At 40.2% G+C, this 14,230-nt stretch overlaps 1 protein-coding gene across 2 annotated transcripts in view; it reads right to left on the reverse strand.

Annotated features, from left to right (window-relative positions):
* Positions 1 to 300: 300 nt before the first annotated feature.
* The window catches only part of CTDSPL (CTD small phosphatase like), an 88,012-nt gene continuing 74,082 nt past the window's right edge, over positions 301 to 14,230 (reverse strand). For both annotated transcript variants that reach the window (XM_089533693.1, XM_089533692.1), the window contains 2 exons: positions 9,002 to 9,187; positions 301 to 7,285 (listed from right to left, as the gene is read on the reverse strand). In XM_089533693.1, coding sequence (XP_089389819.1) covers positions 7,160 to 7,285; positions 9,002 to 9,187 — 312 coding nt within the window. In that variant the 3' untranslated portion in view covers positions 301 to 7,159. The remainder of the gene's footprint in view (positions 7,286 to 9,001; positions 9,188 to 14,230) is intronic.

Below are 14,230 nucleotides of genomic sequence, written 5' to 3' on the forward strand. Positions count from 1 at the left end.
CTTTCTATACATAGATAGTGGACAAAATTTCAAGCAATAGCCTAACCCCAGTTAATTTCCTAAGCCACTCAAAAGAAATTCTACAGCACCTTTGAAATCAGTGTTGTTGTTGTTATTTAAAACAGATCTATAGTGCATTTTTTATGTTGGAAAATATATAACTATAGATTTATACACTGACATTTCCAAAATGGAATTCCCCCATATAGGCCCATATTGCTCCCAAATCACCCCAGTTTGTAAATAATGCAGTGAAAGACGCTGGATGCATAAGAAGACAAAACTCTGAAGGCAGTGAGATTCAGCCAAGTAAAATTCGTTTTTTTAATAAAAAATTATAATGGAAAGGCTAAACAAGAGGAAACAGAATTGTCCAACTTTGCCAAAATAACACAGCAAATTACATTATTTGTTGACATCTTCCTTTCAAAACCCTGCAGATTTTAATTTTTTTATTCTGACAAAATATATTTTGGACATAGCCATAGTTTACACATGGGATTTTTTTGTGTGTGTGTGTCATGATTACATGTGGGATTTTTTTTCAAGTATTAAAAGTTTAACATGTTACAATTTAATCATGATTACACCTCGGATTTTTTCCGCCCATGCATTCAAGGCATCATCCCGCCTCACAGTTTTGAGATAAAAACTAGATGTCTCTTTAGCTAAATTATATTGGGCACGATCCCATCCACTGAGGATGCACAGCTTTTGCATGGAAAACTCCCATTGACTTAGGTGGGCCATGTTAACTCCCCTGCATACATTTGTGGATTGCAAAAAACCCACATCCAGTCCCTCTATTCTCAGCGTATGCTACTCATGGTGTAAAGTATAAGCCATTTCATCAAGTAGGAGGGAAAGCTGGCTAGGGGGCAAAAGACTTAGGGCTAGTCTACACGTAAGTGTATTACGCAAAATGCTGTAAATTCTTACATATTCGCATAGATGTCTATCTGCATTTTTCTGTGCATATTCACATCACATCATCATCTATTCTCCCATCCAAATCAATGCGAGTGGACAGCTGCATATTCGATAATGCACATCCTCCCGGATACTGCAGTAAAAACCGCAAAGCCTTTTTATCCAGAATTTAAACAGTCCCCCCCCCACCACAAAAGAGCTGAACCTATGACTTGTGCGTGGCCAGACTGTATTCTAATCGACTTGAATGAGGAGTATTTCAATTGTGTAGAGAAGCCTTTAGCCAAAGCTGCTCCCTTGCTCCTCATGGCTCCTTTCACCTTTGGGCTCATCTACATTTGCCAGAATACTCTGAACTGTCCCCTGAGTGTTCTGGCCCTGAATTCCCTCCAAATCCCCCCCTTATCTGCTGTTGGTTTTTGGCAAATGACAGGGGGTTGCATTCCTATGTGGTCTATGAGTTGGCCAGCATCGCCACTGCAGATGAGCCACTCATGCCCACAGAGCAATTGGGCAGGGATGTTCACAGAGACCATATGGGAAGGGAGACAACTGTTGTCTCCACATTTTGATCTGGGTTTTCTGGAAAACCAGGAGCAAAAGTTCAGAGCCTTGTTGTATTATTAAACCAACTCGGGAGGCAAATGAAAAGACACCTTTTTTTTCACCCTCCACATGACTCTCATTGTCTTTAGGTTGCAAAAGTGTGGGAGAGAGTTGTAAAAGTGTCATTTTTGCCAAACTGATTATTTCAGCTTGGCAAATGGGACAGTTTTACAACCCTCTCCCAGAGTTTTATGACATCATGCAGAGGGAGAAAAATACACACACATCTTTTCATTTGCCTGCTGACTTCGTTCAATAATACGATAAAGCTCTAAGTCTTTTTAATGCAGGACAAGGGGTGGAAACCCCCAATCAGGCCAGGGCATTGTGTAAACAGCCTGGAACCAATTTGGGGGTTTGTGCCTGTGTAATGCAAACCATATGCAGTAAGCCCAGGGGGAATTCAGGGTTTATAAGCAATGTAGATAAGCCCTCTGACGTACATGCAGGTAGGGGAGCGAAGGATGAAAGCAGCACACTAATAGAGGGATGGAAATTCTCCATGCGCAAGCACTGCATCCACAGATTGGTTTGTGTCCCTTTTATTTCCCCTCAGTCCCACCCCCTCCAAACCCAACATACAAGTGACAACAGAACTTCGGGTCAGGCAACACCTGAGTGACTAACATGACTGTTGAGTTTATACACTGGGGCTAATTTCTGCATTAAATAGAGATTAAAGCACATTTTAAGCATCCTGCAAATAAAGCAAAAATGGCGAGTAATTACGCAAATGATTATCACACACAATTGTGCAAATAAAGTGACATCAGGAATGCATTGTTGCTGAAATCCTGAAAGTAAAACAATGCATGTTAATGCTTCTTTGTGACCACTTTAATGGCAGATTTTGTGCGACATTGTGTGAAATCATTTTGTGTAATTACACGATTTTTCCAGGATATTCACGGGATAAATCCCTGATCTCCTTTGTGTGATAAACTCCTATGTCTGAATCTGGTATTATTAAAATACTGTACTCTATCTTTCCTTGGTATACTCGTTTACAGAGGAACTTGAGAGAATGAAGCTTGCCATTTGAGTGCTTGGTAAAGGCACAGAGCCACATGGCAGAACTAGACATAATGGGTTCAGTGTCATGGCATCAAGCAAGAGATCCTACCTGCTTTGTTAAACCACAGGATAAGAATGAGAAAAACTTTTTAAAAAATGGTGCTCTCATCAATCAGAAATGATATCAAGTTTGGAACTCTGATGCCTACAAAATACAAGAATCGTGAACCTATTTTTACAAACTCCATATAATCTCTGAGCCAAAATTTAGAAAACCCACTATTTTGGACTGCAAATCTCAGAATCCACTACTGAGCCAGTGCTGGATGGGGACGTCTGAGAATTAAAGTTCAAGAAGGTCACCTTTCAAAGCTTAGTGAAATGCCATCAGCTCTGCCCCACCTAAGCAAGTGGGCTTTGTTGGCTATCATGTGGAGCAGAGTCCAGCCATACACACAAATGTGCCTGTACTGCAGCCATTCACTCAAAACCACAAGGTTGTGAGTTCAAGACCAGCAAAAGGGCCCAAGCTCGACTCAGGCTTGCATCCTTCCGAGGTCGCTAAAATGAGTACCCAGACTGTTGGGAGCAAATTAGCTTACTTGCTAATTAGCTTACTTGCTGTTCACTGCTACGATCTTTGGAATAGCGGTATATAAATAAAACAAATTATTAAATTATTAAATTAAATTACAAGTTGCAATTTGACATCAGATGTGTGCTGCCATGTCTTGTCTGCAGCAAAGAGCTTCTTCAGGACTCTAAATAAGGGAGGCCAAAGTGTGCCCAACCATTTACCATAGTGTTTTTTTTTTTAAATGATTGATCATTTTCTGGCATTCTGAAGTTGGTTATGTTGTTGAACCAATCATGAGCTTTCTGAGACTGAGTCTGTGACTTACCCAAAGTCACACAGTGGGTTTCCAAGGTTGAGTGCGGATTCAAACTTTGGTCTCCAGAGTCGCAGTCCAACTCTCTCTCTCTCTCTCTCTCTCTCTCTATATATATATATATATATATAGTGGGGAGGAGGGGCTCTTAAACATGTTATCACCTTCTGCAATATATAAGAATACTAGGCAATAAGTCTGAGTTGCCAGGCAAATACTACAGCCCTCCCACGTTTTATCTTCCATGAACATAAACTGAACAGTCACAAATTGAGTTGGGGTTCATGAAAAATACCAGTGACAAATTAAGGGCACTAGCCCTTAAGGTGCCATGACACTGTTATAATATGTGTGTGTTTGTGTGCCTTCATGTTGCCTGTCAACTTACGGTGACCCCATGAATTTCATAAGTTCTTTTTTAGGGAAGGAATACTCAGAGGAGTATTTTTTGCCAATTCCTTCCTCTGAAATATAGCCTACAGCATATGCCACTATTTTTCCAGAATTTAGTAGATTTCAAAGTCCCAGAGTTATTTTCAGGGTAGTCTTAAAACTAGAGCTAAAAAGAGAAGTTCCATTGTCCATTGTATGTGGATTCCACAACGTTACAAGACACTTTTAATAATCAACATTCATTCACAGACATTTAAGGCAACTGGTTAGAGATAAAATCACTGATTTTATAAAAAGTGAACATTGAATGAAAATGGTCTGTATTATGTACAAACAGATCTCATAAAACTGTCAGAAGGTCACACCACACTAGAAAGGGCAAGATGATATTAACTGGCAGTTGGGAAGATCGAGAGAGTTAATACAAGAAGAACCCCCTGTGGTTTTCTTCTACTTAATTCCAACTATTCCCATCATACTTGTCCTCACTACAACCTGAATACTTTCCCTGCAGACTGTATTTGAGGCTCACAAGGCCAGAAACACAGTGGAAAAATACTGCTCAGAGAACATGCTTTGGCAGTACAACTGTTTCATTATTTTGAATCGAAATACAAAATCAGGAGAATATTTTGAATGACAGAAAGCTTCATGGACTAACCAGAATCCATACTTTAAACAAAAGTTAAAAAGGAAAAAAAATGACCCAGTAGTTGGGTATTTTCCATGTTGCCAAATTCCTGGCAGACAACACATACAGTACTAAAGGGAATAACCTCCCATGGTCAAGCAAGGTGTAGATGGTGAACAGGTGGGAGATTGTTTTGGGACAAATAGGTCTGTACTGCTTATACAACACTGTAAGAGCTCTGGAAACACTGGGTAAAACTGCAGGATGGTGGCTTTCCCCAGCCTCATGTTCCTGATATATGCTGGACTGCAACTCCCATAATCCTACAGATAGCAGAGTTGTGGAATTTTTGGGGATTATAGTCCAATACGTTTCAAAGGTACAGGTTGGGGACGGCTGTACTATGGAGTGATGTCTGTTTTCTACTGTGCCTGTGGTAACCTATTACAGCCTTCTCCAATCCTGTGGCCAGGCCGGCTGGGGATGATGGGAGCTGTACTCCAGTACATCCAGATGGCACCAAGTTGGGGAAGGCTGACCTTTTCCATGCCCATGGAGGCTGGACTGTTTCTTTGTTTTTCTTATGAATTAATGGGTTCAAGCTGCTGCTTAGATGTTTTTAGCTGAGGATTAGAAATCCATTCCAGCTCCTTGAGGTTCCTACTGGCCATATTCCGGTAAAGGCAAGGAGTGGCAACAAGCCAGTTTCAGCATTTGACAGTTTGCTGGGTTGAGCACCAAACATTTTTGGACAATTCCTGTCCAGCATGGCTAAATTTGAGCAACTATGATTTCCACTGGTGCAAGGGGAAGAGAGAGAAGAAAGAGAGATTAAAAGAGCCAAAAAGGGATTGTGCTACTGAGTGTGCCCTCTTAGCTTCATGCGGTCCAAAAAGAGTAAAAAAGGGTGAAGGATATAGATGTTTTTGATAGCATCAGTTTTCCTACCACTGACAAACTCTTGACATTCCTTACTCTGAATCAATTGGCAAAGGATGGGAGGGCAGGGTTAAATATAAAAAGCATGAAGCCCCAAGCAAGAGAACAATTTGAGAGTATTCATGCAAACTGTCAATGGAGTGATTTTAACACTTGGACAATTCTCAACAAAACATTTTTCACAGAGAATTTCAGTTTTAATAATCTCAGCACTTCTGTTAAGGGTGAACAATCCCATACTTGATCTGAGAGATGCAACAAAATCTTTCACTCATAGGACACTTAAGAATCATTGCTCCTAATCCCCCCCTTAAAATAAGGAAGCATAAAAAGAAGGAAAATATTTTAAAAAAACCACAATGAAGGATTAAGAACAGGGCACACAAGCCCATTTTTTTAAAAGTAAATTTGTGGGTTGTACTTGATTGTGTCAGCCAATATATGTTAAAGGGCTTTAAACACAAAGCTGGCGCATTTATCTGTTGCCCATATTTTGCAGCTTTTCAACAAAGGTTTCAGTAGCACAGGCACAGTGGCGAAGAACAGTATAACAGCCGGGGTTCAGTTCCATTCGGGTGAGCCTTTTGTAGCAGCAGTTGAGAAAATACACAGGGCACAATAAAATTGGGATCTGTCTCCTGTGTATGCCCCATTGCTAGGAATGAGAGGCGTGCTCCTGGTTTATATCCCACTCCTTTCATTAGGGTTGGGGGGGGGATATATTCTGCAAACAGCTTGATGCACATCTTTGTGTATGGAAAGAATTCAAGCTTCATAAATAAACCTTCAATAATTTATATCAGTATCTCATCACCAACAACAGAAATACCTGTTATTTGTGCGTTAGCAAAGACCATAGAAGACCCTTCTGGAAGGCGCTGAGGAATTACTTGCCACTGTGTGTATATTCCATTCCATTTCAGCATATTCAGATACACTCTAAGCTATGTGCAAAACATGCCCCAGATTTTTAAGACAGTTATGTCACTGACATATATATTACCCAGTTGACTTCAGTATACCTGCTCCTATACTCCTGAACCTTTCAAGCCTGACCCAAGCTTGTAGCCCGTATGACTCTAAAGATATAATCTTAGAGACAGAACTCCCATCCCTGTTTCCAATGCTCTGTTTTCCATCCATGTAATACGGTTCTTCTTCTTTTTCTCTTCTTCTTCAAGCGTTTAAACAATACAAGACTAAAAGATGCCTGGAAATATGTCTCATACAAAAATGATTTTTTTCCTTTAAATCTTAAAACAACATTTGAAAAAGGCACTTTATCATGGAAGAAAGAAAGTTCAGAGTCAGGTCAACTGCTCTATAAGCAGGATGGAGTGGGGGAAATGGTCTGCATAGCGGGATGGAATGGGTTGAGTAAGGAAGGGGGAACAAGGGTCAAGTCCACGTGCTGAAACAACATCAAGCTTTAAATATATTTTTTGGCATGTTTTTAAGAAAAAATGCAGGATCTGTAAAACGTGTCCATTTATGAAATTCATTAAAACAGTTCCATTCAAAATAGCTTCGTTTTAATTTTTTTTCTTTTAAAAAAAAGTAGTTTATCACCTTACGGCATCAGTATTCCCATGATTTTAGTAGCATCAATTCACGATTGTCCTTCATGTACAGCATTGCAAGAGGAAGATCGAGAGCGTTTATCACTCTTGAAAAAAACAGCCTCTTTTAGATGCTGTGTGATTATGAATGTCTCCCAGAGTGGCTGCAGTCAATCAGTGCTTTTAGGCTTCAAAGGCTACCTGTTGCAGAGTTTATGAAGCATAGTGTAGACCTCCTCCTCTTTGCTTAGTCCTTCAAAGAACGGAAGAAGGTCTAACAATTCTGTGTCTGTCATGTCATCAAACCAGGACTGCACAGGCACCTAGAACAAACAGAAAAAAGTTAGCATTATCTCATTTAAAAAAAACCAACAACTTTGTTCTAAGGAAAATGTCTCACTTGTACACTTGTACTTATGCACTTACAGCCTGGTTGGGCAACTGAAGAGCAGGTGGTGCTCTATTTTCACCACAGTGACCTTGTGGGCCACATCAACATGTTTCAGATGAACCAGAAGGGTTGTCATGTCACTTCCGGTTGTCATTATGGACAACTTTCAGCCTTTAAATATTTTAAAAGTTGCTTGGGAAATTTATTGGGGGCTCGAAGGTGGGAGAAGCAAACTGCCACGTTTGCAGCTTGTTGGGGTTGCATTGAATGGTTGGGGGACAATATTACCAGAAAATCAGCAGGATTTTTTAAGGGATGGGAGGTTCATGGGCCACAAAAGTGGTGCTTGGAGGCAACATCAAATGGAGATGCAGGCAACACTTTACCCATCTTCTTACAACCAAGGAAATAAATATAAACATGAAGCAGTGGTGTCACTAGGGAGGTGCTGCCCACATCAGGTGACAGCTCAGAAGAGGGTGATAAGGGCAGAGCGCACCCCTCCTGACCTTGCCATGGCAGTTCTGGTCTCCCCATGAGGAGGTCGCTCCCACCATAGTGAAGGAGAAGGCCGAGTGTGCTTTTTTTGCCTGGCCCCCTAGCAGCCTCCTCACCTCCTACATTGGGTAACACCAGGGGTGGGAATGCCACTGTTGTGAAGTAAGATATCAACACAAACCTTGTAGTTCTGGTACTTCAATAAGTGGCCATATTGCTCACATCAGACCTGCTAGTTTGTTCCAACAAATACAGCTAATTGTATGATGGTGAGAAGAAGCTGAGCTTGTCTATTTCCTCCGCCTCCACCTTCCATGTCATGAGGTTTCATTCACAGCTCCAAGAACTGAACATTTGGTACCTTATGTAAGATACGACTAGATGCTGTATAGCTGAACAGCTGCTCCAAGAGTTCAAAAAATCCCTGCTTTCATTAAAGCAGAATAATCTCTAAGTCTTATGAGGAGGTAATGTTTGAAATACCAGGGACCTGTGATACTGCTTGTGTGACCCTCAGTTTTCCTGTTCTAATGGGGCAAATCATAGATGGAGTCATGGCTGTTGCAAAATTTCAGGTATCTAATCACCAACAAGACAAGGCTTGGTTTGGTGGCTGGCATGCGGGTTGAGAAAGGGAGCAACACACAGGTTTCTCCTCCTATCTACAATACCTGAGTGCCTCCTTCCACTCAGCCTAAATTATTTATTTATTTATTTATTTAAATATCTGACAGGCGCAAGATTCTGTAAGATATTGGAAGCTAAGAGGGTCCAGTCCTGATGAACACTTGGATGGTAGACTGCTAATGAATACTACATCTCAAATGAGTTGATTTTCTTCCTACCAGCTTTATTCACTATCCAGCTATCACATCCGTACGTGGTGATGGAGAAACAATGAGTTGGACAATTATCACTTTAGTGTTCAATTGTGCCCTGAACAAAACCTGTTTCACTAGTCACCATTTTGGCCTCTTTGGAACAAACTCAGAACTAAAATGCATGGAACTGTTGCCAAAACAGGCATTTTATGCAACTCATGTTTCAATGGTGAACGTTACTGCTACATTTCCTACTAGAACAGACTATTATATCCCAAAAGGCAGCCAATGCCTAACTAAATAAATCTAGAAATACTACAGCTACTTACTGCATTTTCTGGATGGAAGATGTAAGATGCAGGGGAGTTATCTACTATAATAACCTTGCTCAACTCTCGCCCAAGTCGACTTAGATCCTTCACGTAATTTCCTCTGTGGAAAACGCAGGATTCTCTGAAGAGCCGAGCCCGGAACACACCCCAGCGATCCAACAAGTCTGCCACTGGGTCTGCATACTTTGATTTAAAAAAAAGGTTACAGGATTAAGATAGAATCTTTGACATTTTCCTTGTAAATGGAGCCCCCAGACTAAAGTACAGTATTACTGGCAAAGCTATAGTGACAATTTTTTAAAGCACCTGCACAGTTTGCGACACAGAACATGCCAGAACTCCAATAGGAATGGGAGGCCTTACTGCCCTTCCCCCTCCATAAGGAGTGGCTTTTGGCATTTTTCACATGAACAAAACAGGCAGGGTGAGCTCCTCCCTGAATTGCTATACTTCCCCAGGTGCTGCAGAGTCTCTTCAGTACAATGCTCTTCTAATTAGCAAGGAAAGGCATTGGAATATGTGACTGGCGGTTTTAAGAGTTGACACAGGCAACAATCCAGTTCTCTTACAATTTGGAAATTACTTAAGGAGTTTTATGCCTCACCTGAGCCTGTTAACACATGAGGATATTCACAAGTAAGATCTGACTATGATTAGAATCACGTGTACAAGCCAAGCATGACAAGTATTTAAAATTTATTTCTGAAAAAAATGTCTATTTCAACATAGTTAATTGCAGGGTTTGATTATGACACAGGATCAAGAATAAAGATTACTTCTAACTCCATGATGCTAGCACAACATGTGTGAAAAAGCCTTTGTTGAAAGGATTCCCCTAAAGGATATAGATGGGCCTACCTGAAAATGCATATGGATCTTTCAGGACTTCCATGGCCAGAGATTAGAGGCTCTATCTGCATTCTTTCCTTTAATGAAATAATATTGGGAGGCACTGCAATGGACACATGGATCACAGATCCCACCATCAATCCCTTGCACTGGATTATTCCTTTTTCATGATGGGAATCAGGGAGCCCTCCAGATGTTGTTAGACTGCAAGCCCCAGTAGCCATAGGCAGTGTAGCCAATGGTGAGGGATGCTGGATATTGTAGTTCAACATCTGCAGGGCCACATAATTATCAATCCTAAGTTTTATCACAAACTATTTTTAGTGTCTTTAACTTTTGTATATTTTCTTGGTAACATGCTTACTGTCTATCTGCTTTTTCTTTTCTTCTTTTTAGAAACAGGCATTCAAAAACATGAAACATATAAATCACAAAATAGTAATTATCTCCAGTTAAAAGCGAAATGTTAACCTCTCCCCAAGACTGTAGATACTCTCTGCCAGTAAGAGAAGGCAATGCTGGTCTAGACAGACAGCCTCACTCCATATAAGGCCACTCCTTATCTCTTATTTCACAATCATTCTTGGAGAAAGAAAATGCATAATCCAGAGTCATCACTTAATATTTGCCTAATTACTTATTTCTCAAAGAACACATTGGCAATGACCAAAGAACTATGAAGGCTATGGAGTTTTTGCAGCCCCTAACTATTTTTCAAAAACAATAATTGGACATGAACTGAAGGATGAACCCTGTTTTAGGAAGTCCAAAGACCCCTTGAGTTCATGGAACTGGTTTGGATCTTTGGATTCTGGCTACTGATGCTAAAACTCAGACCAACTGATAAAGGATGTGTGTGTGTCTCACAAATTACTGAAGAAACATTGTTATGAGTAAATAACAACCTCTGTATCAGTTCTGAACTACAAGTCAGCCCTCTGTATCCACAGTTTCAACTATTCACTGCTTGAAAATATATTTAAAGAAAACATTCCAAAAAGCAAACCTTGCTTTTGTCATTTTATATAAGGGAAACCATTTAACTATACATAAAAAAAATAGCTAGGGAGAAACTAACAATATAATAACACTCTATTATAACAATGTCCCAAAAAATGAAACCACAACTCAACAATTGTCAACAATGACCATATTATTATGTAAATAGCCACACAATAGTAATACTATAAAACACAGGATGCATAATATAAAGTACTGTAGAGAACTATATATTTCAAATCATATATATATATATATAAAATTATGGATATAATATGGATAACAAGGTATTTTGTACTTTGCATATCATGGGACTTGAGTAAACAGAAATGTTGGTATCCATGGGGGGTCCTGGAACTAAATCCCAGTGGATACGAGGGGCATACTGTATTCAGAAGCAAGTCTGGTTGCAAAGGCAATGGTCAGAGAGGGCAATATGGTCTAGTTCATGATCTGATTTCTTTGAGATGCCACACTTAAGTCCGTGATTTGAAAAGATGTGTGAAGGTCTCTTTTGTTAGACACACAAATGCATGGAAAGAGGTGGAAAAGCTATTAAAAATGTACCTGCCTTGTATGTCCTACTACTCCATCAAATGAAGCTATGAAGTAGAGCTCAAAGAGATCAAAGGTAAAACTACTGGATTAAGTACTGGCTGGTCATAACAAAACTTTCACAATAATTAAATGATTTAATTAAGAATGCTGAGGAATGAGAGAGCTTTGCTGCTGAATCTGACCACATACTTGGTTTTTTTGCAAGAGGCAGAATTATTTCCCACAGTCCAATATGAAGTCTGTTTAAACATAATCAGTAATAAATAAAGACACTGCAGAAATAATCCAGTTTAAGACCGCTTTAGCTGCCCTGGCTCAGTGAAGAGAATTCTTGAACTGTAGTTTTGGGAGACATTTAACCTTCTCTGTCTGAGAACTCTGGTGCCATAATAAACTACAATTCCCAGCATTCCCTAGCACTGAGCCAGGACAGTTAAAGCAGTCTCAAAGTGGATTATTTCTGCAGTGTGTTTTGGACCTAAGCTGCCTTAGCCAAGACCTTATTGCTTGAGTCTTGGGTTCAAGGTTCTTAACAGCTTGAACTGGGCTCAGAATAGAGGCTCTGAATCTATACATTGGTAATCTGAAATGTACTCTGAATTTTTACTATTAATCTCACATGACTGATGTGTTTGTTATGCAGATGAGGAGGTGTGATATTTCTACTGAGTGGGACTTTCCAAATGGCTCTTGAATAATCCTGACAGTGTATTTTAATATCTACTGTACATCCAACTCAATTAGACTCAAAGCATCAAGTTGCAGCATAAAGCACATAAAATATACAAAACTCAACATCACATTACAAACTCAGCAAATTGCATAGTTAATAGCCATCTCTTATATTAGTGTCAAAGGCTTTCCTAGGGAAAAAAGTATCAATCAGTTTCAAACAGATGCTTGAACAGGGGCTTTCACAAAGAAAAATATACTGTACGAACCTGGAGTTGGTCAGCTCTCTAGAACTTATGGAAAACAACAGTAATTCTGGGCTGAACTTGGTGAAAGATATTGGCTGACTGGTTTAACAGAAATTCCACCCCTAGGCCCACGTAAGGGCTCTATCAAACTAGAAAGGACAGGTTGCATACCTGTAACTGTAGTTCTTCAAGTAGTCATCTGTGAAGTCACACAAATGAGTTATCCTGGGCCTGTAAAGTGCATCTTTTGTAACCTTCTAAAGTGTTTTGCCAGTAGCCCAGTGTTAGCACACCCTGCATACCTTGTGTTATTTTGGGGTACAAATATTTTGTTGTATTTTGTTATAATAGCAGTTACATAGAGGCCCCATCAGCATGATCTTGGAAAGGTCATAATGGCCTTTGCAAAGCCAAGGAAACTTCTCAAGAGTGGTCACATATGACCTGAAGGCATGTGGAAAGGACCAATATAACTTAATGGGTGTAAGTATTGCTTCTTCCCAACCCCCTGCCATGTGCATTTCCTTTTGACGGTCAAAGACAAAGAGGTCAGTCAGCCTAAAGCAGTAAGCCAATCTCGCTGCTAGCCTCCATGGTATTCCTCAACACCTCATCTTGTCCCACACTTCCTGGACTTGTCCTGATTTTATCACTGCTTGATTAAATCAATGTTACCACCATCAACTAAAAATATTTCTTTTGTAACTCTGAAGTTAAAACCATCAACCAGCTGGGAATAAATAAATCCCATTGTTTCTGGGATTCCTGGAAAATCCACCCAACTGCCTCAAGACCTGTAAGTATGCCCACTTAGGCACTCCCATTTTGGTTCAGTTAGAATCAGGCAGAAACTCTGTCAGATACAAGCTTGCCTCCCCCCCCCCCCCCCCCCCCAGTACTACTCTCTGTGCCACACAGCAGCAGACTGAGTCCCATTGAACTTCCAGCCATTCCATCGTTGGACCCTGGCTTATGGAACTGGTAAAGTATTGCCTATTTTAAATATTTTAATTTGCTGTCTGCTACCACCTTTTATATCTTTCTTGTGTACAAGAGTGCTTTGAATGTGTATTAATTACCCTATTTATAAATACACCAAACTAATTTGGAACCTGCCTCTGGAGTTCTTTGAGTTTGGAACCAATATACATATGCTAAAGGTCCTGGTTAGAGTTACCTTGGCCCTCTCCCTACTCCCTATTGAGAAAAATTAATTTCCCCATTGAATTCAATCTGTGGGTGCCCTACCAGGACCCTAGTTTTTTGGGTAACACTCATAAGACAGAGGACTTCCTGATGAAACTGCTAGTTCCTTTTGTCTGCTGATGTAGGTTCCAAAAGATACGCTGCACAGGCACAGGATAAACCATTTGTGTGGGTTACAGTAACAATGAAGAAGAAGCCCAGTTCTATTTGCTAACAGAGGAACACTTAACTTTTCCCATTCTCCAGTGCCATAAAGTTTGCAAATGTCTGACTTCCTTCTCTACCACGGAAAAAGATCAGATTCATTTTTGCTGCTACACCACTACAGACACCACTGAAAACATCACAAGACTAACACAACCAACTCTACTATGGAGCTTGCTACACACACACCACTATTTCTACAAAGGCTCTACAAAACAGAACAGAGTACACAAAATATCCATTCTGCTTTTCGTATTCCACACCACCACACATGCAGGTATAAACCTCAAGCTTTACAAGCACTGTTTACAAAACTGTGCCTGCCATGTGTTTAGGTACATTCTGTACTCTTTAGCCACTTCAAAACTACCAGTTGCCTGTACCAACGTTGGACTGAAATGGATATATCTGTGCCCAGCTTTCGGATATGACTTTATGTAATAAGCTATTTATTCCATCCCTTCTCTCCAGCCTGCCCTCCCTCCACATA

The sequence above is a fragment of the Sceloporus occidentalis genome, unplaced genomic scaffold (assembly GCF_023333645.1).
Source record: "Sceloporus occidentalis isolate IW3139 unplaced genomic scaffold, rSceOcc1.0.p SCAF_7, whole genome shotgun sequence".
Taxonomy (NCBI): domain Eukaryota; kingdom Metazoa; phylum Chordata; class Lepidosauria; order Squamata; family Phrynosomatidae; genus Sceloporus; species Sceloporus occidentalis.